The 27,798-nt window shown below is 34.8% G+C and overlaps 2 protein-coding genes across 4 annotated transcripts; one reads left to right on the top strand and one right to left on the bottom strand.

The window, feature by feature from the left end:
* Nucleotides 1-4: 4 nt before the first annotated feature.
* On the top strand, nt 5-8,635 carry PIGB (phosphatidylinositol glycan anchor biosynthesis class B; the record flags this gene model as incomplete). Its single annotated transcript, XM_085303662.1, is given in 11 exon segments — nt 5-165; nt 397-514; nt 1,142-1,246; nt 1,416-1,546; nt 2,205-2,345; nt 2,774-2,825; nt 3,270-3,481; nt 3,973-4,037; nt 6,423-6,633; nt 7,403-7,583; nt 8,151-8,635. Coding segments are annotated over 11 exon segments (1,554 nt in total), but the record flags the coding sequence as incomplete, so codon positions are not given.
* Nucleotides 6,422-27,798, bottom strand: CCPG1 (cell cycle progression 1). Of its 3 annotated transcripts, XM_085303377.1 has the most exons (10): nt 27,731-27,798; nt 23,474-23,585; nt 22,428-22,507; nt 22,036-22,237; nt 20,941-21,036; nt 17,682-17,936; nt 16,673-16,684; nt 14,384-14,505; nt 11,365-12,770; nt 6,422-9,373 (listed from the first exon to the last, which is right to left on the bottom strand). In XM_085303377.1, exons 1-10 carry the CDS (start codon nt 27,788-27,790, stop codon nt 9,193-9,195), a joined length of 2,526 nt encoding a protein of 841 aa, XP_085159503.1. In that variant the 5' UTR covers nt 27,791-27,798; the 3' UTR covers nt 6,422-9,192. The 3 variants fall into 3 exon arrangements, with proteins under 3 accessions (XP_085159503.1, XP_085159501.1, XP_085159502.1); XM_085303375.1 differs by lacking the exon at nt 20,941-21,036; XM_085303376.1 differs by lacking the exons at nt 16,673-16,684; nt 20,941-21,036.

Genomic DNA, 27,798 nt, shown 5'->3' with positions numbered 1-27,798 from the left:
GGTGCTTGAGCCCGGCTGTGCCGCCGCAGGTCCGCCCGGCGAGAGCCCCCGGCTGGTGGCGCTGGCGGTGGCGCTGCGCGGGCTCAACTGCGCGCTGGTGCAGACGAGCTTCGTGCCCGACGAGTACTGGCAGTCGCTGGAAGTCGCGCATCGCATGGTGTTCCGATATCCTTCGTGCGCGGGGACGCGCGCGTTCGCTCCCGCGCTGCACAGCCAGCGCTGCTGCCCCGGGCGCTGCGTGCCTGGACACACGCTCCCGCTGCAGGGAGCTGCTGACCTCGTCAGTAACAAAAAATCACTGCTTTCCCTCACGAGGGATTAAGGCAAGTCTGATATACCTTAGCTAGCGACTCTTTCGTTTCAGTTGTTCATGATATATATCCTTAATACTAATAATTATGGCTACCTGACTTGGGAATGGGAAAACGGCTTAAGAGGTTATTCATACCCATTGATCTTTGCGAGCATCTATAAAGTTTTACAGCTCCTGGCTAAGGATGATGTTCAACTGCTGGTAAGTATAATTAGAATTAAAWATATATATRTATTTRCTATGAAAATTTAATTTAAAACATTGTATTTAAATCCACTGTGTTTTTTATCATTGTCCACATAATATACAAAATCTAGAATCTGATAGTTAAACAGCTATGAGTGCACAGACTTCAAATTTGAAGCCTTACAGAAGTTAACTCTTGCATGGTTCAGAATCCATTCATAGAGCTCCAGTGACAGGACTGATGCCTGTGACTGCAGAGGATTATTCCTGGCCTCCACGAATCTTGAGTTTCATGCCAACAGTGTTTGCCATGAGATCATCAACTCAGTATCAACAGCCACTTTTTCCTTCAATTGGACATAAATGACAATTTTTTTTTTTAATTCTGCTCCAAATTTCTGAAAATTCTCAGTTGAACTTCAGATTTTCATTGATTTGGTTTGGGGGGGGGCAAAAATACTAGTCTAGCCAAAGGGCCATTTTTTCCGCAAGAAAAATATGAAAAGCTATAGAGMATAATCACTAATTTCCTTAGTATTTTCACGTTTGAGTAGTCATTCAGTAATTCACTAGTCCTCTCTTCAAACTTAGAATTTAACAGGTTTTGTTGCAATTAAGAAAACTTTCTCTTTGCTTATGTAGATATGGGTCCCTAGACTTGTCCAAGCACTTCTGGCAGCTTTTGCTGATGTGAAGCTTTATTCATTAGTGAGACACCTTGAAAATGCAGAAACAGCAAAGTGGGTGGTGAGTTTCAGCCTTCAAAAAAATATTATACATGTTAATTAACACTGTCCATTGCAGTGTAAGGAATAGTAAAATGATAGTAAAAGAATTATCACCTTTTTTTAAGACTACAGAATTTATTGTGTTAACATTTTTYCCTGTGCACCCTGTTGTTCATAATTATTTTCAGTACTTCTGCCAGCTGTGCTCCTGGTTTACATGGTATTCCTGTACCAGAACTCTAACAAACACCATGGAAACCCTTCTTACCATTTTTGCTCTTTCCTACTATCCAATAAAAGGTTCCAAGATGGGGAGCAGGTGAGAAACTTTCTGCTAACAGTACTGGTAACCTTTGGTTTGGGATAATACCAATCAACTGATACCATTTGAAATGCTGCATTTTATTTAAAACATAAAGCAACCAAAACACTTTATTCATATAGTAAGAGTTGTTTTAGATCATGGAAGGAACAGCCGTTGTGGGTCGTGTGGGGTTTTTTTTTGTTGTTATTGTTTTGGGGTTTTTTACCCCATTCCCCTGAAGTAGTGATACAGCTAGTATATAAATCACTTCTTCATTCCAGTTCCTCTACTCAAAGCAACACTTTAGATCAAAGCATCTTAATTTAGACTTTAGAGGACTGGAGTTTTGATAACTTGGGAAAAGATAACAAAGGCTATTTAGGGTTCAGCCACAGATGAATTTGTAGTCACGACTAACTTTCTTTACCAGGTACTTATTTTAAAACACGTACGTCCATCGAGTTAGAAATTCCATGTAGTGAAGTACTTATATGGTTGTCAGCTCTCCTAGCAAAAACAGATTCTCTGCACTCAGAGAATCAAAGTTATTTGCAACACACAGACCTTCTGGTCTGAGACATGACAGTATTTAAATTGTTAAAATGTCACTGTCTGCAAAAGAAGTGATCATAGCTTCTGACAGACTTATTTTTCTTATGTTTCTTCATTCTAGTTGCAAATATTTAACTTTAGTAGCACTTGCAATTGTTATTCGTCCCACTGCTGTTATTCCATGGATACCTCTAGTCTTCAATCATTTTTGGCAAGAACAAAAAAAAGCTGACCTTGTCTTACACACCTGCATTCCAGTTGGGTAAGTCCTTTCTGAATTTAACAAACTATGACTGTGCATAGCTTTATCTGAGGATCAGTTTCACCACTGCATACTGCAGTAAAGACAGGAAACCCCAAAAGAGCTGATATAAGGAAAGAATAGACTCCTTCTGCAAAAGCTTAAAGAGGAGACATGCTTCCTTTAAATGACTGTATTTGTTTGCTGCAGAAAAGCACATAGAACAACTTCATGAAAAAAAGACATGAGCAGGATTTCAGCTTAATCTGGGATTGTTCCAAGGATACTAGGTGACTGTGATAGCTACAGTAAAAGGGCCAAGGGCACGGGTAATCTTGAAAGACATTAGCAGTAACTCTTCAGAGAGTTTTGGCAATCTAGAGAAAAGTACAATCTAGTACATAAACAATTCAAGTATTAATAATGCAACCAACTCTCCTTTTTTGCAGATTGGTCACAGTGGGAACCTCTTTAATAATTGACCGTGTGTTTTTTGGTAAGGTAAGATGCTCTAAACACAATTTGTAAGATCAAGGTTATTTTTAACATTTTAACATGGACAGATGTTTCAGATTTCCCACTCTTTCATTATAATTTCTGTGACTTCTAATCTTTGTCTGTTTGGCTTATTGCCTCTAAGTAATAAAACCTTAACCACTGACTTCTCAGTTATTTTAAATTGTCAGAATATTGTTTCAAATTAATAGGTTCTGCTCTCAATTAATTGAAACCTGTTATCAGCAAACTAGAAAACTTRTAGATTTCTGTTTTTAACTGCTAAAGACTATGAAGTCTGTGAGGAGTCTTAGTAGAAAGGAGGTAAGATTTTTAAGTATGAAAAATTCTGTATCATTTAAGGGCAGTGGCGATTATTTAATTTAATGTATCTGATTGATTGATTTTCTCTTTGGATTCTTACTTAACTTTTTCTCCTCCATCTCCTAGTGGGTACTAGTTCAACTGAACTTCTTGAAATTCAATGTGCTGCAGAATTTGGGAACATTTTACGGTTCTCATCCTTGGCACTGGTACTTTACCCAGGGACTACCAGTTATCTTGGGTACCCAACTGCCTTTCTTTATTCACGGCTGTGTACAGGCACCAAGAAGATATCGCATCTTTCTAATAGCAGTCATCTGGACCGTGTTAGTATACAGGTAATTTTTTGAAAGTGTCATAACTGTATTTCCCTGGTTGTGGTCTTTTAATCAAAGSTTACGTCTTCTGTAAAACAAAGATAATGGTATTCAGTTAAATAAGTTAAACTATTTAACTACTACAATTGACTACTGCTATCAATTGTACAATAGTTTCTCAAATTTTATGGAATCATATTTCTTGTATAATTAGCATATATCTATTTTTTAGAAGTGATAAGACCCTTAAGAAAATTCAGCGTGAAATCCGAGGAGAAATGAAAATTCTAAATCACCTAATAGCCTTTTTAATATGAACAAGTGAGCTGTGTGCCGATTGTGTTCTTGAAAAGTAACAGTTTGCATGTTTACTCTAAACTGATTAAATGCCAAAAGCTTTTTCATATGTTTAAGTGCTCTTCTTTTAGTCCTGCATGCTCTAAAACATATTTTGTCAACAAGACTGATGCATTTAATTCTCTTTCCATAGTACCATATCTATTTTATTACAGCATGCTGAGCCATAAAGAATTCAGATTCATCTATCCAGTGCTGCCATTTTGCATATTTTTTTGTGGTAAGCATTTAGTTTTAAATATCTTAAACCTTCCTTATTTATAAGTTTAACCCAATATAGACTGTTAATAGTCATGGTTTTGTATTTGACAAAGCTTTCTTAGAATTAGCCTAACCTTTGCTTACAGCTAGAAAAGACAATAAAAAACAGCAAGTCACTGAAATACAGGTAGAGCATCCTTAGTATGGACAGAAGTATTTTCTGTTTAAAAAAAATTTTTTTTAGTTGCATCACTTACTCCTAATTTTTTAGCAATGCCACTCGTACAGTGCTTTCTGCTTTTGCTCCTGCATAGTATTTTTTTTCTTCAAATAGTTCTGCAAATATGCTGAAACACAAATGCCTTTGAGTGTACAGAAAGGAAATTCAACTCTTAAAATTATCTGTTTCTAGATTCAGTTGTGTCAGTAGATGATGCTAGTCTTCCTGTCTGCTCTTACATAACCACCAGCTGAAGGCTATTTCCCACATAAGTTTGGGAGCAGTTACTCTGAGTGCTTTTTCCTTCAGGCATAGTAAGGTGAATTTGTTAAATCAGGAATATACTATTTAGACTAACATGATTAACTTTAAAATCAGACCTAGCTCTCATGAACTGCTCCATTGGCATTTGAGGACTTTAATTTTTCTATCAGCATAGTTGGGTCTTCAAGAAAATCTGTCCACAGTTTAAACTGGAAAGCATATTGCTTCTGACAGCTAAGATTGTTCTAATGCATTAACAGCAACACTTAAAACATTGCTTTTTTTGTACTGTCGTTGTTAAATACAGAAAAGACCCTAATAAAGAAGTATTTTATGTTTTACAACACCAAGTATTAGCTAGACTAGCGTAACATCTACAGAAAAGGTGACATCATGGTTTAAAACCTAGTAAGTTAAAAAGCTACAAAGGAAAGATCAAGACTTCTAGAACATGAAGTTGTATAGCTTTAGTTTAAAATGCAAGTTCAAAATAGATGAACCAAAGAAAACTGTGTGACTTTATTTAACCTACTCTGTTAGTCTAATCAAAATTAAATCTTATTTCAGTAATTTTGTTTGCTACAGAGATCAGATATGTAATATGCCTTGGCTTAGTTTAACATCCAGTTTAATAGCAGATTTAAGATACCTAGTTCTACTTCTGCATGCGGAAGAACTCCAGTCAGATCACTTCTCTCTTCTACGTTATTAATATCCCTCTTAACTTTCATTTCTATAAGAGAATGAGGACATTTTCTCAATTTATCAAGGGCTAAATACCATCTGCTTGGATACTTTAATAATGAAAAAATGACAAAAGATTTCTGGTAACTCAGCAGTTACAAAGAAGACTTTACATTGCTGAAAAGTTTTATATAAAGTGAGAAAGCTTCTTCATTTTAAAATTCTTTCTGAGCACACCTAAAGATAAGCTAACAGTGTTTCCCAAAAGCTAAATAGAAAAAATGCTTATAATAGAATGTTTCTACTTGTGTTTAAACCCCAGACTAATACGGGACTTCGTTTTCATTTAAGATAAAGATCTACAATTTGTTAGAACACAGACCAACAGAAGACTATAATTTAATGCATTTGTTCCACTTCTGAAACAGGCCTATTTTAACTAGTCTCTTTTGATTCAGTAAAGGTGAATCAAAAGAAGAACTAAGCTGCATAAAATACTTTCATCTCGTAAGACTGAGACCAAGCACATAAGGGTCTTTGGATAGGTTAGAACATGAAGGTGTGTTCTATAAAAGGTTTATCTTAAATATAGGGCTGTGAGAAACAGGTTGCTGCAGCGATCTCCCATCAGGAGAAATGTTTCTCTTCCTAGTATTAATTCCTTCAAGAAAGGGAAGAAAACATGAAGAAAGACAGAGGAATAAGCTTTTCCAAAGGCGGTGGCTCAGAAACTAGTAAAAATAAGGACCACACCAAATTTATGAAGGGAATGCTGCAGCTATCAGCATGCTGGAGAAAAAGAATGCCAACTGGCCAGTAGCAGAGCATGTGTCATTCATTCTGGCTTTACCTGGACACTTGCAAACCAGAACACATCAGTAAGTCATCACCTGTCATTCATGCAAATGACTGAATGCACTATTACTTCCTCACAATAATGAAAATTCAACTCTAAAGAGGTAAAGCACTGGCTTTGAAATTTTACTTCTAGATGCCAAGAGACAGGCTTAACACTGACATCGTTTTATCCAGCAAGAGGACAAACTATAACCTTTTGAATTTCCATTCAAACAGTAAAGACTGGAGAGGACAGTGTATTAAGAAAATACTTCAAAACAAGGTATTGCTTTAAATTGAGTAATGATTTTCCAGTAAATACTACTATTTTCACAAGAGATTGTGTGTGAAATTGTTAGTATTTACCTATCTCTAAAACCTACTTATATGTCTCTCTAGGATATTCTTTGGAACAACTGAAAGCCTGGAAGAAATCTGCAGCAAGTTTTCTGCTTTTATCAAACTTGCTCCCAGCACTGTATACAGGCTTGATTCACCAGCGAGGCTCTCTTGATGTTATGAGTCATGTACAGCAACTGTGTAATAACTCTTACCAGTCACAAGCTTCTGTCCTCATCATGATGCCATGCCACTCTACTCCATTTTACAGGTAATAAAATAGCTAATAGAGTGTGTAATATTATAATTTATGTAGTTAAGCAGAAATTTAGGTGTTTTTTTCCCAAACTTAATAAATTGAGATGAATAAATGAACACAGGACAAGTTTTGTTTTTTTCATACTGTTAATGTAGAATAAACGGGGAAAATCAGACAAATGCTTATTCCACGGAATAAAATTCAGCAAATTTTTTTTTTCCTTAAGGGCTTTGCACAAGGATATGCAGTAGTCTTAAAGAAGAAGTCAGGACTACCTGACTTCTATAACAGTAATTCAAATTGCTTCATTGTAGTAATTAAAATATTATTTTGACTGTAGCAAGTAATTTTTAGTTTTGCTACAAAAATTATTTCCTTCACTTCTACTAGAAGGTCAAGAAATGTAACATACAGTAACTGAAGTCATTATTCCAAGAAGTTTGCAATACATCAAATYACTAAACAAAACATCAAGGCAGATTTACAAAGTGAAGCTGATGTTGAAAAGAACCTTTTATTTAAAGAACTGATGTTATGCAGATGGTATTTTTGTTAAGATAAATCTGCCTTCTGTGAACTGCTAAAAATATAGTCACAGGAACTTGGATCTGAATGTACTCACTTGTTCTTTCCTTCTGTATTTTATATGAAAGAAAACATTATGGCTCAAGGGAAAAAAAGCAATTACTCCACCTTTTTTATCTTTAGGTGATGAGTCATTTCAAGTCTTGCATTTTGGTCAGTTTATCCAGAAATGTTTTGTTTTTTTTTTTCTCCCTAGCCACGTTCATTGTCCTTTAAAAATGAGATTCCTTCAGTGTCCCCCGGACCTAACTGGAAATGAGAGCTATATTGATGAAGCAGATTTATTTTACTCTAATCCACTTGCCTGGCTTAACGAGGAGTTTTACAATGATACGTTATTACCCAGCCACTTGATTTTCTTCAATGTGCTAGAACAGGTATGGTAACTGCAAAAATCTAATCTTCACAGCAAGTTACAAAAGAAATTAAGGTAGAGTTATAAATAAGAATGAAAGCTATCATCCATAGCTTTTTAAAACACGTAAGTCTAATAAAGACCTTCTCGTTCATAATACAGTATACCTGCTGTTCGTGATATGTACTTAGCATTCAGGTATGCCCTCTGTGCAAATTCTACATGCCATAAAATATTCTTTTATGGAATTTTCCTCAAGCCATACTGAAAAATCTATTGTGTAGTCTGTTCCCGTAATTATATGCTTTTAAGTGACTTTATAGACACATAAAAAGTAACAAGGCCTCTAGTCAGAGTATGCGTTCCTGACAGTTCTTTTACAAAGTCTGTGTACCCAACTCTGGTGAAGATCCACTTTTGATAGGATCAAACAGGATAGGAATCTCTTGTTCCAGCAGCTTTTCCTAAATAAAGCACAAAACTTCCACAGGGTAGTTGAACTGATGGTTTCCAGAAGACTTTGGAACACAGTACTGATGCTTCCAAATACAGTTTTTGACTGTACAAACTTATATATGTTCATTTACAGGAAATATCATCATTTCTAGCTTTAAAGGGCTATGAGAAATCTGCCACTGTCTTTCATACTCATGTACCTCAAGGACGAGTTGGAAGCCACATCTACGTCTACAGAAAAAAACTGAAATRAATCATGCCTGAGGATCAGTTTTYAGACTTAAGATATAATGAAAAAACTTTTACATAGTTGTACTACACTTAAAAGATCTTATACTACAGAAAAGAGAGGGTAGTGAGTCTGAAACCTGGTAAGTAAAATTGGGAAGTCTGATTAGGCAGCTATTGACAGTTTTGAAATATCTAAAAATTTTTCGGAAGGCAGCTTCAGTGGCAATACAGGATGGAGGGGCTAGAACACAACACCAGTGATCATCAAAACCGAAGCTATCACATAACTATTTCTACAGTAAGAAATCAGACAAGACTGGACCATTTTTTATATGGCTGTAGAGCTATGCTAGATTTGTTTTTATAAATAAAGACTTTTACCCACACTGTCTCTTTATTTTTCTTCCACAATATGCAGATATGCAAGACATTTCAAGTGCTTAAATCAGCAAGCTGATTAGAGTGCAGCACAGCAAATTTTTCATAATTCAACAGGCTCTTGAATCCCCAAAAGACAAGAAACAAGTATAAGATTATCAGACACTAGCAAATACATTACCATAATGTCTTATTTTTTTGAAGGATGAGATGAAGTTAGTATATCAAACATAGGAGTTAATTATTGGTACATTATGCATGACTCAAGCTGGAACTACACTAATGGAATGCAATTAAGCGTATTTTTCATACACAAGTCATTGCATGCCTAGTTTTTGTAACAATACTGCTGGCACCCAAACTATCAATCATTTCCAAAGAACAGCTAAAGCAACAGTACAGAATATGCAAATTAGAAAGCTTGACTTCTGCCTCTTAACAACAATGTAAAAGTCAAACCATTTAGAGTAAAAATTTGCATCTTGCTGCTTTGTTGAAAAACAATTAGTTTTCAGAGAGGATGTGAATTATTCATTTTAATCTTATTTTTACCATACATAAATTACTTAATATTTTGGATCAAAGGGTAATTGCCCCAATTCTATTTCAAGATTTGCCATGTGTCTTCCATTACTGCGACCATGTTTATACCATTTACCTTCTCTTTTATTACGGTGGTGGTACTTCTGAGCTTGTTTTTCATGTCTGGAATTTTCAGTTTGTGTAAAAGAAGGTCTTTTAGGTCGACTGCAAGGAGTAAACAAAAGCTTATTACTACTCTTAAGAAACACCTCTCTAAAAGCATTTTGAAACAAAATTACATTGTCAAGAACACCTTTTAATAGGCTGAGGTTGGCTGAAAAGAAAAATCAGTAGTAGGAAATAGTCCTTTCTGTTGTAAAGCAAGTAAGTAGATTTAGTTTTGTTTTTTCTCTTAACAATCATTACAATGGTGCATTTAAAAGTAATCATCTGTTTCTAAAAATACAAGTGCTTTGCAGCTGGTTGCCCAACGCTGTAAAGAATAAAGCCAGGTGAACAGCTGTTTGCATATCCTTACCATCATGCTTGAATAGAGATCTGAATCTACAATTTTTCAGATAATTCTATTCCATTCTGCTCTAGAAAATAATGAAAACTTCCTAGAAACTTAAAAAAAAAAAAAAAAAAAAAAAAAAAAACAGTTCACAAACACAGGCACTTCAGAGGGTTTCATGTCTATAACTACAATCAGGACTTTACTATAAGACAAAGCTGCTAATGATGAAACACTGTTGGTCACCTGTTGTAGTTTCTGATGCAGAGTTCCAACAGGATATAATACTGTGCTTTTAGCCTATGATTTTACTAGCTAAGCTTCTGCTAAACTGAGATAAGGCTATTATCCTTAATATAATACAAAACTTTGTATGATACTATCASTAAACAGATTTTAAATTCTATTTCTGCAAACTGAATGAAAATGCTCAAAARTTAAGTATATAAATTAATCAGAAATTAAAGCCCATTGTCATAATGAATGGATAAGAGGTACTTGAACTATAAATAAAGCTTTCACCTATAACATTATCATGTATTTTTTAAAACTACACATTAGAAAATGCTTTTTAACTAATAGAAGTATCATTCTCAGTGCTCAGCCTTTCATAAGAAAAAGTACTATATCGCATAAGATTAAATAATCCTAATTAATTGTTAATTAGTAGTTAATTGTTCAGGTATCTTGCTGCAAAAAACATGTGAAAGACTAAACAGTGTAAGTCCAAAAGATAAACCTTACTAAAGAACTGCATCTTGATCTAAATATTAAAGTATGCTTTGCACTGAATATCAACATAGGGAAAAATTGCATTATGTCCAAGACGCCTAATTTTTAAATATACATAAGTCTTTTTCTTGTGTGACCACATAAAAATTAGCACAAGAAAATATTTGATTTTGTAGTAATAGTGACATTAAAGTCCACATAAAATGTAGAAATATAATTGTTCCACAAAGTGCAAGCTCCACACAATGCATTAAGTCTGTTTGCTTAATATTCTTTCACCAATGTCTATGCAATGGTAACAGTCCATTATCTCTAGCTCCTTTAAGCCAGCCAGGCAGCATACCACAACTACTCCCCAGAAGCCTTGAAAATAGCATGAAATACTGGAAACCATGTAGCAGTGTGGGAAACAATTCAGGTCAAGGTCTTTTGTATGTGAAGTCTGAAAAAAATTTAGGTTCAGGAGCGCCATTTGAGTAGCTCTACTCTATTCAACACTGTACTAAGCTACACAAGAGTACTGAAACTTCTGCAGAGCSAGCAGGGAAGCTATCTGCCAGAACAGCACTTTGATACTGCTTCAAACGTACCTGAAAACCTCTCCATTTAAGGAAGGACAACATGGAAGTCTTACAGTTAATTATTCTTGTGAGATGGCCTACATAACAGAATAAATAACTATCGTAGCTGGTGAGTCTAAATTAGTCTTACTTACAGCTGCACAGTTTTCTAAATGACTCAGTGAAAATATCAGACTGTGCTATGTGGATCCATAACACATCTCCCAACCTAACATCCAAAAAAATATGTATATATACACACATATACATACACACACACACATATATATATGTATATATGTATGTATATGTATATCTGTCTCAAAGGCCACCTATTAAAACAAGGCGGCTAGGTGTCTTTACAAAGATTACTTCACTTTGTTAACTGTTCAGGAAACATGGAAACAAACCTGGGTCCATATTGGGGTGAATTATCATAGTGAAAGTAGTATCTGTAGATGTATTTGTCCAAATCTTCAAACACTTTTTCATTATTATTTTGATATTCCTTCATATCTTCCAGGTAATCCTTGATATCATTAACGAAGTCAGTGAACAGCATCTGGTCATGTATAAAGATCCCATTATGAAAAAACTTACTGATGAAATTTTCTAGTTCTCTCCAGTGATGGAAGTTATCTACAACTTGTTGCAAATACTTTTTAATTAGTCGATTAAATTCATCCACCCTGATAGGATCTGATACTCTGTTAAAGAGACTAATGAATTCTTGATGAGCACATTCAAAAATACCAGAGCAGCCCTTTAGGACAAACTGATGTTTCCTATCACATGCAGGGTCATTGAGACATTTCTGTGAATTTGTATCTTTTTCGTATGTTGTAAACTGATGTTTTCTTCCATCTTTGAATTCTTTTGGCATGTTGGGTCCTCTGTAGTGCATGTGCTTCAGGTTCTCATGAAAGTTATGTTCTCGGTAAACAGTTTTTGCTTTCTTGTTTGCCTCGTATCTTTTATCATTTGATTTCTTCTCCTTTTCATCAAAGATAGTTTTTGTGGTATCTTTGAAGTGTCTGAATGTAGACTTCACAGAATCAGAGAATTTCTTCAGGTTTTCTTTCACTGCTTCTTTAGCCTGCTTAATCTTTTCTTTATGGTGTCTTACAAACTCTTTTGTGGAATTTTTCATAGCATCAAAAGTTTCTTTAACTGAACCAAAAAATGATTCTTTTGATTTCTTTTTAGTCTTACTTTGCCCTTTACCACTTTTCTTTTGTCCTTTCTCATTCATYTCCTGTTTTTCAGTTTGGTCTTTTGCTTCAACATACAGCTTCTCCCATAGGTCAGAGCGTTGTTGCTCAAAATTTAGCTTTTTTTCTAGTTCTACTAGTCTTCCTCGCAAAGTTTCTATTTCTTCCTTTTCTCTTAGTGTATCATCATCATTAGCACTGTCTGGTGTTTGATGAGAACTTAACTGTTCCAGTTCTTTTTTTAATGCTTCTGTAACATGACGCTCTTTATCCAGTTCTCTCCTTAACATTTGTGCTTCTGCAAATAGCGTTTCCTTTTGCCTAAGAAAGTTATAATTTTTTTGCTTTTCCTCTTCCAAATGTTCCCTTAGTTTCTGATTTTCCATGACAATAGACTCAGTGCTAGTACCTTTATCTTCTAAGTTTCTAATTTGTTGTCTTAGCTTCCTTAATTCTTCCTGAAGTGAGGCCAAAGCTTTTTCTTCCTTCTCTAGAGATTCTCTTAAGTGCTCATTTTCTGCAGCAAGATTTTTTTTCTGAGATTCAAAAGGTTTCTTCTCCACCTCAGTAGAGGTCAAACATATGGCAACATCTCCCTTGAGTGACTAATACACACACACAAAAAAAGAGCAAAAATATTATGAGGAGAATTGCTACACTTTTAACTAGAAAAATGAAAGACCAAGGTATTTCAGGCTGAGTTTACTTGTTGCTTTGGATGCAGTGGCACATGCTACAGCAAGATGAAAAAATAGAGCTAGTTTGTTTATCTCAAATATATGCACACAAACACTTTCTTGGCAACAAAGACCATGTGAGAAGCTCCCACTTCCAGCTACAGATTATGACCTCTTGTTTGTATTGACTGAACTGGCTGTAAGACAGTAAACTAGATACTTGAATTGATCTAGCCTAAAAAGAAAGAGAAATGAAAAAAATGTTTGCTATTGTTTTATAGTCAGCAATCTGAGTTTACTGTATAGCCACATATTTATGTGGCTACACACATAATAATATGTATGTATCGAAATACATAAACAGAAGCAAGTACATCAAGAGGCAACTGAGGCAGAAATTCAGAAACTGATTTTGAACCACATTTGTTGCTGAAAAACATGTTCATGTAACTATAAGACAAGAGGATCTCCCCCATCTCTTGGCATCCTTAACAAACTCTTAAAAGTATTCAATTATGTATAAATACTGATGTCAGCAACATAAATTGTTCAAAAATTAAGACTCCCTATAAGGCACTTACTAGTCTTACCTATTAATTACCTAAAGATGACAAAGTAAAATACACATTGCTGAGTATTTGAAAAATTAATAACCTTTGACAGTTTAGAAAGCAAATTCCTAAAAAGAAAGAGTCCACCAAGATAACTCCTAGACTATTACCTAGGACTGCATATATGAAAAAGTCTGTTTAAACAGATTCTAGTGCCAAACAGACGCAGAAGATCACACAGCATATGCTGTATGTGCTTAGAAAAAGAAAGTTAACAAGTAGATCCCCCAAGTTCTGTTTTAGATGGCTCCTAGTCAGACTTAACATGTAACCGTACATACAACTCTGTATTACTCTGAATCTCAAAATAACAAAAATCAATGACTTCACAGCCATTCAATGAAAGAAACGAGTCAGCCTAGTTGTTACAGTTATCTGTTCTTTCAACAGGAGAGTGTCTGACTTTTCTGCTATATATTTTGAACCCTTTTTAAAAGCATTCTAAAGAAYTAATCCTAAAAATATCCTACATACATGTTGTAACTCCTAACTGAAGAATCATAACAAGGAAATCTAACTTAGATTAAACATACAGACACCCTTATGAAAAGAAAGCAAATAGTTAGGAATATTTTTTAAAAAGCCACAATACAGAACATCTGTATTTTACTGCTCTCTTCAAATATGGAAAGAGAGTCAAATTGGTAATATATATTCTTTTTGAGCTATCAGTATAATTTGACTCTCAGAACCCAAGTTATGTTTCATCGCCTGCTGACGTTAGTGGCACCTGTTTTATATCTTATTTCAACATTTGATCGAATTACAAAAACTTCATCAAGAGTTTGGTGGGGTGGGGAACAAAATGACATTGTCAAAACTTTAAAGAAATGTATGTAACATATTTGTGTGATAAAGTAATTCAGCTCTGTGTAAATTCCACAGGGACATAAGAATAATTACACGACTTACAGCTAAACTCACACCTACCCCTGCTTTATGATGTGCTTTATCTCCTTGCTCTTGTTGGCACTGGTAAAGGTCATCTTTCATATCTTTTAATTCACGTGTCTTTGTTACCAGCTGCTGACGTTTCTGGATCTGTATTGTACCTACAAAAATAAAACTTCTTTTGATAGTSTGACTCAAAATAATTAGTAGACTCAAAGAGAGGAAAAGACCAACTTAAACATCATCTTCATTTTCTCTGCAAATTCAGGAGCATTCTTACCTTGTAATTTCCAACCAGTACTTACTAAAAACAGTTTAACACAGTAAAGATTATAAAACCAAATTGTTATATACTGATTCTGTATCTTCCAATGGGAAACAAGTTCTCAAACAGATCCCCAAATTCTCCATTACACTGTCTTTTGTTTGGTGAAAAAAAAAAAAAAAGTTTTTGAACACTGTACGGAATAAGTTAGACATAAATCAAGCAAAAGTTATGCAGGAAAGGACGTGTGTGATTTTTTTTGTAATTAATCAGTAACATGCAAGCCAACCAGGATAAAAGAGTAGAGCATTAATCCAAGTGTTAATCATTTTGGAACTACTGCTCTCACTGCTAAATAAAGTTACATAAATAAGAGGATATTGGCATAATATTTAAGCTTCCATGAAGAAACACAGTTTTTAAATACTGCTTGCAAAGCAGCAAGTATTTGCATGTCAATTTTGTCATTCTCATCTATTACAGTGAAGGTTGAATAATTCAGCAAAGATCCCATTTTTCAATTGAGAGACAGATGCTGAGACGAGCTTTTTCTTTTCCTAAAAATTATCTTCATCATATTAGCCCCTAAAATTTACTATTTTATAACACTTCCTCACTAGTACTGCCCTACCTACAGCTGTAAGTGGTTTTTAACGTTCTAGCAGTGATGCTTTTTTTCTTTTTTTTTCTTTTTTCTGTTTTTGCTTTTAAGATTCTCTTGGATCTACAGCAGATGGCAACAACAATTTTTAGGTATTTCTTTCCAATTCAATGCAACATGTGCAGAGTTAAAGTTCCTGTATTGGTGGGAAAGGTTAATATTAAAAAAAAAAAAAAGAGTAAATGCTATTATGCTGAGGTATTTTTGTGCTGTCTTAAGTTCTGCTTAGCATATTGTCAAATATGAGCTTGGACTAATAGCGTGCTCTATTAAAACAAGTTTTAACTGAATACTTCAACTCAAAGGGGAAATGACTTGTATACAGCAATGATTTTCAGTTCACACAGCCTTAAAAAACATCAACTGGAAGGATATATCCCCACATAAATGAATTTAAAAATACCATCAGATTTATCTTTTATAGGTCCTTTCAAAGAAGTCTGTTGGTCCTAAGAATCTGAAGACTGCATTTAGCGGAAGGGGTTCATGTTAAAAGAAACATGAATTACCAAAGAAAAAAGTTACTCTCCTTCTCTTTTTCTCGGGACAGAATTATCGTCCACATGGAATAAGCAGATCACAATATCCTTCAGATTATCCAAGTAGTCTGCCAAATTCCTAGCATTAAGGTAATATTCTTTTCTGCGGTTTATTGTTAAAGAAAAAAAAATTACATGAAACATCTCAGTGTCCATGGAGAGACTTCCTGTTGACAAGATCTTCCTAACTTCAGCTCTTCCAGTTACCTATTGTTCCTGAAAAGCTTGCCCTCTTTGAGCTCCTGATTCTTTCTCAATCTTCAGATCTCCCTCCTAGAATATCCCAAAGCCAGGTAGCTCAGTTTTATATCAATAAGGACAGAACTGTTGATTAAACCTAATCCTAGCTGTCTTCTACATCTTTAAACATGAAATGGGATAAGTCTTACCCAGAGCTCCAGGACTCCTTTAAAGGAGATGGGGCCTTAACACATTTACAAAACATTTCTCATCCATACATCTCAGTTCTTACAAAGGATAATATTTATCTTCAATCCYAACTTAAATACAGAAAAAGCAATAAACAGGAATGAAACCACTTCCTCACGTTACCACAGCAAAACACTACTCAAAGATTGGTCTAGTCACTCTATTCCTCTCTGCTTCTAGTATGCTAATACACATCAATCAGTTTTCTCACCAAGTMCTACTAGCTGCAACTGCAAGCAAGTGCTAAATAAAAGGTAGGTTTCATCACTAYTACCCATGACTGGATTAGTCACTCTTGTTATCCTGCATATGCTAGTAAATGTTAAGACTTTTTTTTTTAAATATATACTATAAGTATACATACACACACGTGCGCTCGCGCACAATTTTATCTGAATGCAAGCCCAGCATCAACAATAATTCATGACTCTTACCTTCAGGTTTACCTAAGAACAGAAAAAAAAAACATGTTCAAGTGAAAATTACTATAAATCCTCCAAAATAAATGTCAAAACTTACAGACTAACAACTAGCAAAAATTAAGCCTGATTAAAATTGTATTTCCAGTCTTATATGGAACCACAAGTCTTTTTTTGAGACATGTTTTCACATAAGACTAGAAGTACCTGAATAATAAAGGCTCTATCATTTTTATCACTTAGAAAATGAATTACAAGATCAGGATTGCACTAGGCAGATTTAGATCACTACTGAGTTCTGTTATTTTGTTAGAGGTAGCTAACAATCTGCATAATGCTCATGCTTGAAACATAATAGAAGAGAATCAACTTTAGGYCATACACTAAGAACACAGAGAAATTGCTGTGATCTTGGATTCACTAAGCCACTCTGAAATTGCAAGGACAACTATAGCAGATTTCTTTCACTACAGAGAAAAAAATATTGATACTATGCAGTGCTGTAAAACTATGCCTATCCCTTACATTTATTAGTTGAGTAAATATCGGACAAAAGCCTGAAACAGCTTTCTGAATCTTCTTGGGAATGACAGCATACATACCACATTATGAAAAGAACAAGAAATTTCTATCTAGAAGAACAAACAAATAAAAATTCATTTTTATTTAATTTTAATGTAGTATATACTAAATATAATTTGGGGAGAAAGGATAGTGTAGTGGTAATCACATCTGCTTTAAACGCTGAAGGTTCTGGGTTCAAGCCGCAGTRGAACTAGCGCCAGGAAATCTTTGGGAGGTTGGACTAGATGATCTCCAGAGGTCCCTTCCRATGCCACTGATTCTGTGAATAAATGCACTGCTGAAGGTCCCTCTTCTATTATCCACACATTAGCTGTTGCTTTTTCTTTGTTTTAGGTTTATCATGTTAGCAGGGAATAAGAAGAATCAGAAACAAAATAAAATGGCATTTGTTAAGTACATAAGCTCTCAGCTCTATGTATTTCATTTTCTATAAACTCACCATAGAAGTGTCCAAAGCCCATGCTGATTGCTATTACCAAAGCTAGTAGGATGCATCTGTTAAGGCCACTACTGAACTGGCGCTTGTGCTGTTGTTCTCTGGGAGGTTCGGACTCCGGCTCAGCAGACGGTCCAGCCTCAGACTCAGAACTAGAGATCAGCCTCTTYTTAGCCCGACGTCTTCGTACTGTGGGACTGGACTGGTTGCTAGTTTCATCACTACTTGATTCATCATTGCTAGCCCGAGATGAAAAAACTGAAAAGCAACAAAGAACAGTTGCTTTTCTATTCAATTTATATCAAGTACAAAAATACATCATGCTTATGCAAAATGTATTTGGCATTTGTCTTTGAGAGCATTACATAACATTCAGCATAAACTATCATATAGAGATTTTATAAATTTTGTTTTATTAGCAACTGTTTGGTCTCAAAGGTCAAAATGCCGTTTTTAAAGGAAAAGACAGAAAAATCTAGACAAAATTATATGGAAAAACAGCATAGCAGTTGCCCATGCTTTATAATTCATCCATCAGAAAACGTTTTCCCATTACTTAAAGCATCTACTTGTACTGCCTCTGCAAATTCTTGTGAAGTAGAAAGGTTAAGAACACAGTTTTCCTTCTCTCATATGTATTGAGACTGAACTATTTCATAAAAGTGCAACGATCACTAAAAGAAAACCTACAAAAAGACATAGTTTTATTATAATCTGTCATTCAAACCACTTGATTCCATGATCTACATCAATTGTAGACAAAAAATCCATTAAAGTTCCATTAATATAGATACTATAATGCAGCTGAATAAAGCTTTGCATCACAAATGTATTTAAATATGTTTTGTTTACCTTTAATAGCCACCATCTACTACGTATTAAACATTTAATCTACCTTCCAAAAAAGCCATTTTCAATCACAGAAAAGGAACCACTCAGATGCCCCTGCCTAGTACTCTAGATCCAAACAGCTTTTACTACCTCACAGATGTTTTCAAAGATTGGATCAGCCAAGATGAGAAAAACAAATTCTAACCATAAAAACCATTTCTCATAGCATTTTTGTAAAGTTGTACTTATGATACCATTTTGTATGTTCATAACCCTGTGACCTAGAAGTCATATATTCTAACTTGGAAAAAAACAACAGAGCTGTATTTGCTCTCTGTTAGCAGCATGAAGCAGTAAATACTGCATGATACTGTAAATAAATTGATATAATCCATCATATAAACACAGATTATTTAATTTCTCTCTTCTAACAGCATCGTTTTCAAGTATGAGGTAAATATTAAGGGGGGAGGCAGCAGGACAAATGGAAAACTCTCAATATCTATGTTCAGGTACCTAACTCACATGCCTGAAATAGATTCAATGTGGTCAATGAGGCCTCCAGCACATGATGGAGTCTTCCCACTTGGGAAAGTAAGATTCTAAATTTGATGCCTGCAATTACATGATGCTAACACCCCTTCAAGAAATATGGCTGTTCATTCTTCTATCTGAAATTGCCATTCAAATTTAAAAATATAGTTATTGTCTTTGAACACTTCACAAGTAAAAATCATTTGTTTAAGCAAAGCCATGCACACATCACTGAACAAACAAGAATACCAAGCAATGCTAGCCATAGTCTAAGAAAAGCATTACCATTTAAGATTATTTACCAAAAATAAACTCCAACTTACCAGAATTGATTGCAGCAACCCCATAAAAGAGTACCAAGTAGTATATAATATGCCTAATTTCTAACTTCCATGAACAAGTAGCATGTTAGATAGCAAAAGATAATTTCCCCCTTACCAGAAAATCCATTTTTAGTCAAACCGGACTGACCAAGCAGACATTGCAGTAAGACAAACCACTTAACACAGCTTACTTGACGTGCAGATTCTTAAATACATTTATATAACCTGACAGAAAAGGACACTATTTTATAACAAGCCATTTAAGCTAATGCAACCTTCCCCAATCCTGGAGAAGACAGACAAGCACCAAGAAATGACTCTGTCAGGTGAGAGATATTCTTACTAGAATGCAGAGGTCAGATATATGAAAAAAAAATTGAACAGGAAGACTTCAGTGGGGTGTTATTTTTGCTTATTTGGTTTTTCAAGGTTGTTTCAATAGCCCAAGAAGCTTACACATATGGAATACAAAAGTGGTTAAGGAACAAGCTGCTCCCAAACAAATGTGAAACTCTCTGGTACACCAAAGAATGAGGAAAAAATGGGGGGGGAAGTGATCAGAGAGCAAGACAAAATGCTTAAGACACTTAAAACCATTGAAAAACACTTAACTGGTAAGTTGTCAACAGCATTACCCTTTCAGACAAGGGTGACTTTGCCTTACAGCAGCTGTAAGAATTCAGTAAAAAGCTGTACTGTAACAGACAGAATGAAAAGCAAATGAAACCAAGTGTGATCACAGAAGCAGTCCAAAATGTTAACTTCTGCTGTGATTTTAAAGGATCAGATCTACACTAGAAACTAGGTGAGATAACAATGTCAGCTATGGATATGATTTTTTCTTTATTGTTTCTATACGGACATATTTCAATAGTAAATGCAGTTTATTTCAGTATATTAGTGCTTTTGCTAGTTAGCTTACTTCATTTATGAGGGAGTATTAAAATATTTATGTTTGTGTGGTTGAGACCATCTGCCCTTACATAAGAAGGGTTTGCCAGCTCAGCTGTAGCAGAAAATCCTTGTAGATATTTTAGTATCTACTTTAGGAAAATCTAAAGTTCATCCTTTTCCCCACACAACAGAAAACTCAACAAGAACATTTCCATTAGCAAAAAGATGCCATGAACATTTTGACTGCTAAAACCTTGAAACTTTAAACAAAAGCAAAAGTACTCAAGATATTTTTTACAATACTCAGTCAATCCAATGCACTGTATTGAAGATCAGGCTGAAATCAGCTGAAGAAATTAGAAGGAATAAATTCTTGCCAGCCACACGTACATTTGGAATTCAACAAATTCTATTCATTTAAATGGTCAAGCGTAAGTCTTAAAATGTATTAAAATTTTTACTTTTGCTCATTCCAAATAAACATACAAATTTAACACTTCTGAAAAAGCAAACAAAACAGAATGACAGTCAAATTCTCAAGTAAAGACTGGCTTTCTGCATCTGTTTGGAATATCACTACTATAAGATCAAGTCAGGTCGGTACTGATAATTTTAACAACACTCCATGCAAGCCATAAGCAATCAGCTTTACACAAGCTGATCACATTTAATCACACCACCTTGGAAAGGAAGACTGTGAGACACATGCTCTTTCACCTCATTGCCCCATCCCCTTACACAATCAGGAATCTTCCTCAGCTTCTCCAGCCAACTGACTTTTGTGTACAAAAACAGGAAGAAAAAAGAACATATTTTTAGAATTCTGCTCTAAGAGAAAAAAAATCCTACATTTTAAATTAAAAATCAAGTCAAATCATCTATAAGATTTAAAGAAGAGGACAGTTTTGTCTCTAATGATCACTGTTTGTAATTGGATGCTAAGCTGTCAGTTTCTGATTCCAACAGATACTATAAGAGCACGTAATATAAGCAAACCTTTGCRGATGTCTAGCTCTACTGAGAAAAAAAATAATTTTTTAGTTAAAAAATAATAATACTTCTGTAGTAAATTTACTGTAGAAAGTAAAATTCTGTAATACAAAGGTGTTAAAGGTACTAAAGTTCTATGAAAGAGAATAAGAACATAAGAGATGACAAATAAGCAGTCAAATGGAATTAGAAAGGAGGACTAGAGAAGAGTAACACAATAATAATTTTTTAAATGGCCAAATTTTCATATCCTTCTTCTTGAATAACCTGCACTGCAGTACTGTTAAATACTAAGATGATCTTTAAAAAAATACATTCTACATTGGTATGAAGGTAGCCAAAAAGTGTTTGTTTATAGTTATGCTGTTACTAGTCTTCAGGGTATCAAAAATCCATTCTATCCCAGTAGCTAAGTCATCTGTGTCAACTTTCCAAAAGCCCTCAAAATTGCCAAGAAAAAGGCTGTAATTTTTCTATGAGTTAAAAATTACTTTAATTCTCTAAAACATGCTAGAAATTTACTCTATTTTTGAAATATCGAACACTACATTAGAGAGGAATGCTTTCAAATTTACTAATTCTGAAAAACATTACAGACATATATTTGGACAAAATCTGAAAGTCAGGGCAAACAGAGTTGTCCTAGAAATTGTAAGTATATGGACATGTACCCCAAAAGAGGTTTTCTTTTCCTCTCTCTAAACAAAGAGGGCTCCCTGAGCAAAGATTTTTTTTCTCCTAGTGATATTTTTGCACATAGCTGCCTAAGAATTTACTGTTCTTACCCGTTTCTGGTTGAGAAAACGCATACTGGCTGCTAGAGGAGGAACCCATGTTAAAATCCTCCGAGCTTCGAGCTGCTTCATCATCAGCTGGAGCTTCCTCCTGAATTTGAGTTTCTTCCACTTTTGGAGTTTCAAGTGTAACAATGTCGGAATCATCACTAACAGTCCCAACACAGGAACCATCGTCAGGCACTTTCTTTTCCTAAGAAAATCGAGAGCCTAAAAATTATTCAAGTATTTACAATATAGAGTAATTTTAAAATATGTAACAAGAGTTTGCAACGCTTTGAAAAAGGAAAATTAGTATCTTTATTTTAATGCCTTCAAAACATTACTTGGTATCGCAAGATGGGGCTAACAGCAGCCTCTGAATAATATAACACATAATTTACCTCAGGAACCGTCCTGGTTTCCTCAACGGCAGAGAGACTAGTTTCTACCACTGCTGCCACGCCATCATTGTTGCACTGAGCTATAAAATTTTAAAAAAGCTCATCAAAAAATAAAACAAGGGATGAAAAACAGTAATCCTACAAAGTATTCTCAATCCTAAATAACATTAGAATGTGTAATACTGTAGGAGATTTTTATTATCCATTCTTAATGGATAACCTTAATGRAAAGGTTTTCTGAAAATATACACTAAATCTCACGTTTAATATTTTTCCAATAAGCATCAGAACCAGAACCTGTGGTTGGAGAATACTTAAACTCTAAATGCTCATACTGATCATACTCTAAGTAACCTATGTAGAAAAAGCAGATTTTAAAAAAAGAAAAAAATCCTATAACCTAAGGTAACAGGATACCACAGTATACTTACATAATGAAATAGTTAAAATATTGTTCAGATAGTTATTAGAATTCAAGTGTCTAGTCTTGGTTTTGCTAGGAGAGGCTATGAATTTGGAAACATGGCCAAGTTAAAATGTAGTTGGTAACACACTGAACTGGTGTCAGTTCACATCCCAATATCAATATATTGATTATTAAATTTAACAATTAAAACATAAAACTGAAGGATTTTACTCATATGAATACGAACWAGGATTTGCCCTTCCAACTCAAGAAATGCTAATGCAGTATGTCAACAACAACCAAAAAAAAGGTCTGATGGTCCTTCCAAATTACTCGTATGACATTATATATCAACAATTCTTTTATCAAAGGAACTATAAAAGCTATCTTCCAACTACACTAGTACATACTACTCTATAAGATGTCTAAAGTATTGATAGAATGAAAGTCATTCTACTAATTCTAATTTTTTTTCTTTAAATAGAAATGAAGTTGATTACTGAATATTTTTCACAACAATGACAAAACAAGTAGTTTGACAGAGACCTGGAACATATATTGTCTCTATTAAAACTACTATTTTTGTGCCAAGGTGACAACTGGCATTCTTTATGGAATGGCTCCCCTTTTAAGTTCTTACCTCTGAAATCAACTGGTTGCTCTTCTTGCAAAGAAACATATTCTTCAGAAACAAATTCATGGTTACCATTTGTGCTTCCATTTTCTGAAGTCACTGTTTCTATATCAGAACCCTAAAGTTAAAAGAGTTTTAAATGAGCTTTACTGACACAAAGTTAACTGTGTAGTAGTAGGAAAAGATCACAAAGAAAACAGAACATTAATAATAAAAATGGACTGACTGAAGAGAAAAATAATAACCTTTAAAATTAAAGATTATTTTGAGAAGCTAAAGAAAAGTGAGAAAAATATTCAGTAGCTAGGAAGCAAATTTTGATATGTAACACTCCCTATGACTACAACTGACTGAAAAAAGGCACAGAAACACAACTCTAGAAAAAAAAATGCAATTTAGACATCATGAAATTAACAGCTATACCAGGTATTCCAAATTGATTCTTATTTCCTATTTTATTATTTGTTGATTCTTATCCTATTTCCTATTAATATTTATTAAATTTAATTTAGAGAAAGAGAGGAGGTTATCACCTGTGAGTTTTGAATATGGGACCAAACTCTAGGACATAAGCCCATGTGTTGTATATAAATATATGCACACAGAAAATGGAACATCTTGTATACCAATATGAACACTAAGAAGTATTAATATAAAGGAGAAATACGTATACCCCTACTGCATCTCAATTCCCACTGTAATTTTGAATAGCTCTTTTACTAGTAAGACATCAGAAAAATACAAGCACATGCAAGTTCAGTAACACTGGAACACAGAACAGTTTTATATCAACTCTAAATTGGATTTCTGTCTTTAATCCAGACAGAAGCCTTAGTTACTAGTCAGCTGCAAGTTAGCTGCAAGTCAGCAATAATCTCAGACCAAAACAGGAACTGAAGCTTAACAAAACGAGGAGACTGCAGGGCACATAATTCCATCAGTACAGTTGACAACCCCGAGTATTTAATCATCATATTGTAATTTTTTTGTTTAAAATGACTGGTGGAACATCAGTAAGGTTATTAGAAAAATATAATTTTGCAAAACCTAACTGGAAAATATTAATTCACTCTGATCCAAAACAACTTGAACTGTTTTTGTAAACAGAGCTAGTTATTTTTGTAATAGCAGGTGTGAAATTTCAGCAGTAGTAATACTTTCAGATCAGTTTCCCTGTCTGCCTCAGGTCAGTAGTTAAGCAAACATGCTTGACTTAGCTTTTAAGAGGAGATTGTACTTCAGGAAGACTAGGTACCTCAAAAAGACTTGCAATAAGATACATTTTACAATCATGTTACAAAGTTATTTTCTTAAAAAAAAAAATCAACTGTAACTTATTAAAATCTGAATGAAATCTAAAAAGGAAAACACAAAATTATTTGTGTCTTTATGAGCAAGTATGTATATAGACTTGTTATATGACAATTGTCCTCAGGTATAATAGAATATTATTTTCATTTCTTAAACTGAGGAGGAGAAAAGGGTAACGAAAACTATTTACTTTGTCCAAGCTCCACAGCAAGATAGACATCAGGCATGTAGCTTAAGTATATTAAAACTTTAGTTAAAATACATAGAAATCTGGCTTGCTGAGTATGAACTAAGTCATCCTTTTTAAACACATGCAGTCTGCTGGGGATGTCTAAGCTCTCTCATTCAGTTAACCTGTTGCTAGATCTCAATCACCCTTCCATTCCATCAATAGCAAAGAACTTGTGAAAGGAATCTGTCTACTCACTAGACCCCAATCCTGTGCCTCTCTTGATTACAAAATTAGCAGTTCCTCTTTTATGAGTAGTGGGAGGCATTACCAGTGTCTCCTCACAGCAGTATAGTATTCTGCTTTGACTAGACATATTCCTGCCTTCCTATAATCTTGTGTTACATTGATTTAATCAGTCTGCATAATTCACTTTTAGTCACAGTGTAAAATATCCATCCCAACTACGAAGAGAAAAACTTGCACTTCACTGCAGAGTAACCCAGCTGTTTTAGCCAATTCCTAAAGCCTTTTAGGAATTAGAAGTCTGTAAAGCCTGGCAATCTGTGCGCTCCTGTGTCCAGTTTGGTCTCTAAGACTGGAGCGAGTGGCCCATCTGTTTTTCTTTTGCTGAAAGGATTCCCAACTTGCCAGTCAACCGTGAACAAGGTAAGAAAGTTTTCACTATCCCTTAAATACCCACTTGCTGCAAAAAAAAAAATGAAAGCATAGCTCAACATTTAAAGTCACAAACCATGCATGTTTATCACTATTGCTTTTGAAACTTAGCTAAGCTTTCAAAACCTGAGTACAATCACCAGTTTGTAATAGTTTCTTTCAAATCGTTTTGATTTTCATCATAATCTGCAAATAGGGAAAGGGCAGAAAGAACCAGAAACAACTGATTACTTCTCAGGATCTTTACTGCCACCTCCTATTTTTCTCCTATGAACATTGCAGCTCAAGTACTGTTCCTAGTGAATGTTTTGGGACAGGCAGCAAGAAGATCCAGACAGTCAGTATGTTAACATGTAAGAGTCATTCCATGAAAATATTCTCTGAGGATTCTGGCTCAGTAACGCGCTCAGTTTACAGGATGAGACTTAGTAACAGCAACCACAAATCAGTGAAGATCAGAAGAGCTGTAAAAATCTTTAGTCCTAAAAAGAAATAATATTTTGGAGATACAGACTAATATGTCAGAGGTTTCTCAGAGTTTCTGAAGAACCTAGACCTGCCTCATTCATTACTAACTAAAATAAAACATTCATCTTATCTAACCTCAAGTGCCTTTACCTGAGTAAATTGTCCAAGTCACCTTCGTAATCAACAGTCACTGCACTCAAGACAGCAAATCATTTGATCAAATACAAATGTCTACCTTAGGATAAGAATTCCTGCTCTCTAGACTCCACTGACTGTATTGACTTAACCTATACAATGTAAACCTAGAAACTAAGATCAGGTTCAGACACCTATACTGTGGCCACCTAGGCAACACTGAATCCTGTCCCAGTAGACCTTCCACTGTTTCAGGCTTTTTGGCCTAAAGCTTTATTCCCCTATGAATTAAAAATGATTTTTACTTTAAGAAAACCATTGTCACTTAATACAACTAGTCAAGCATCAGAAAGTAAGAAACAAACAACCAGATCAAGCCAAAACTGCAGAAACATAATAGTGACTTTGCAAATAGCTATGCCCAGGTCTTCCTCAAAGAATGAGGGAATTCATAGCAAATAAAAGTGTACCTAATAAATGAAGCCACAGTAGAGACCAAAAGAGTAACTGAAACACAATTAGCCCTACGAATATGATAGAGCCCCACATATCAACTGATTATGGATCAAGAAAACTTTTTTTTTTTTTTAACCTTGCACACATAGCTTGTTAGCTCTTTTTGTCTGCTGCCACACAATCTACCATCATAACTTCCTTATACAATAATTAGATTGCTTTTGTATATTGCCTTGTAGAACATATTTCTTCAGGGACATTTTACCTAATGGAAAAAAGCACCATTTTCTTAGCTGCTGCCACTAGCTCAATCCTGCACTGCCACATGAATTCCTCCTCCACAAGAAGCCAACATCTAGATTATTTCTGAATATTTTAGGCCTTGTTCCCTTCTGCCTGGAAAGTAGGACCAAGGAAGCTCAGAATTCCAGCATGAATAACACAGAGCTTGTACTACAAACTACTGCTGGTCTCTGGGGGGGGGAGGGGGAAGAGAGAGAGAGAGAGAGAAATTCTCTCCACAACTCAGTGCTTCACACAGAAAAATCCTTTGCCACTTTGGAGGTTCTTTCAGGCTGTTGCTGTTTTCAAGACATTCCAAGCTGAAGAATGGCAGCCCTCACCAACCATCATTTTCAGTTCCGAGACTGCTATACTTCTTATTGCTAGACAACCCTGCATCATAAGGTCAAGAATATCAGCTGCCCTGCCCCTCATTACTCCATTTCTCAACAAAGCCAATGTTTTCAGAAAAGATGGAACAGAAGAGAACATTTCACTAAAATTCTACCAGCTCTTCAGAGTAAAACCTATGTAATCATTATTTAAAAAAAAAAACAGATAAAATTTGTATTAGCTACAGTACTAGGGTATACATTTTTAAACACTAGTTTTGTAATTATATTTTCACATTTAAAAGTATTTATTCTATATCTTCCAYTGTCATGAAAAATCCACACAAACCAAACCATTAACATGGAAATGGCATTTTACTGTATATGGTGAGTCTTAAACTTATTTAACATCATTTATTTGAGATTGGATACCTCATGATTGATGACAGTCCAGCCACAAGATGAATCACTATCACTGGAATTTTCAGACATTTTCAAAG

The sequence above is a fragment of the Rhea americana genome, unplaced genomic scaffold (assembly GCF_003343005.1).
Source record: "Rhea americana isolate MKP2758 unplaced genomic scaffold, rheAme1 scaffold_2, whole genome shotgun sequence".
Lineage (NCBI taxonomy): Eukaryota > Metazoa > Chordata > Aves > Rheiformes > Rheidae > Rhea > Rhea americana.
Note: the sequence above shows the minus strand (reverse complement) of the source record. Positions and strands in the feature narration are given on the sequence as shown.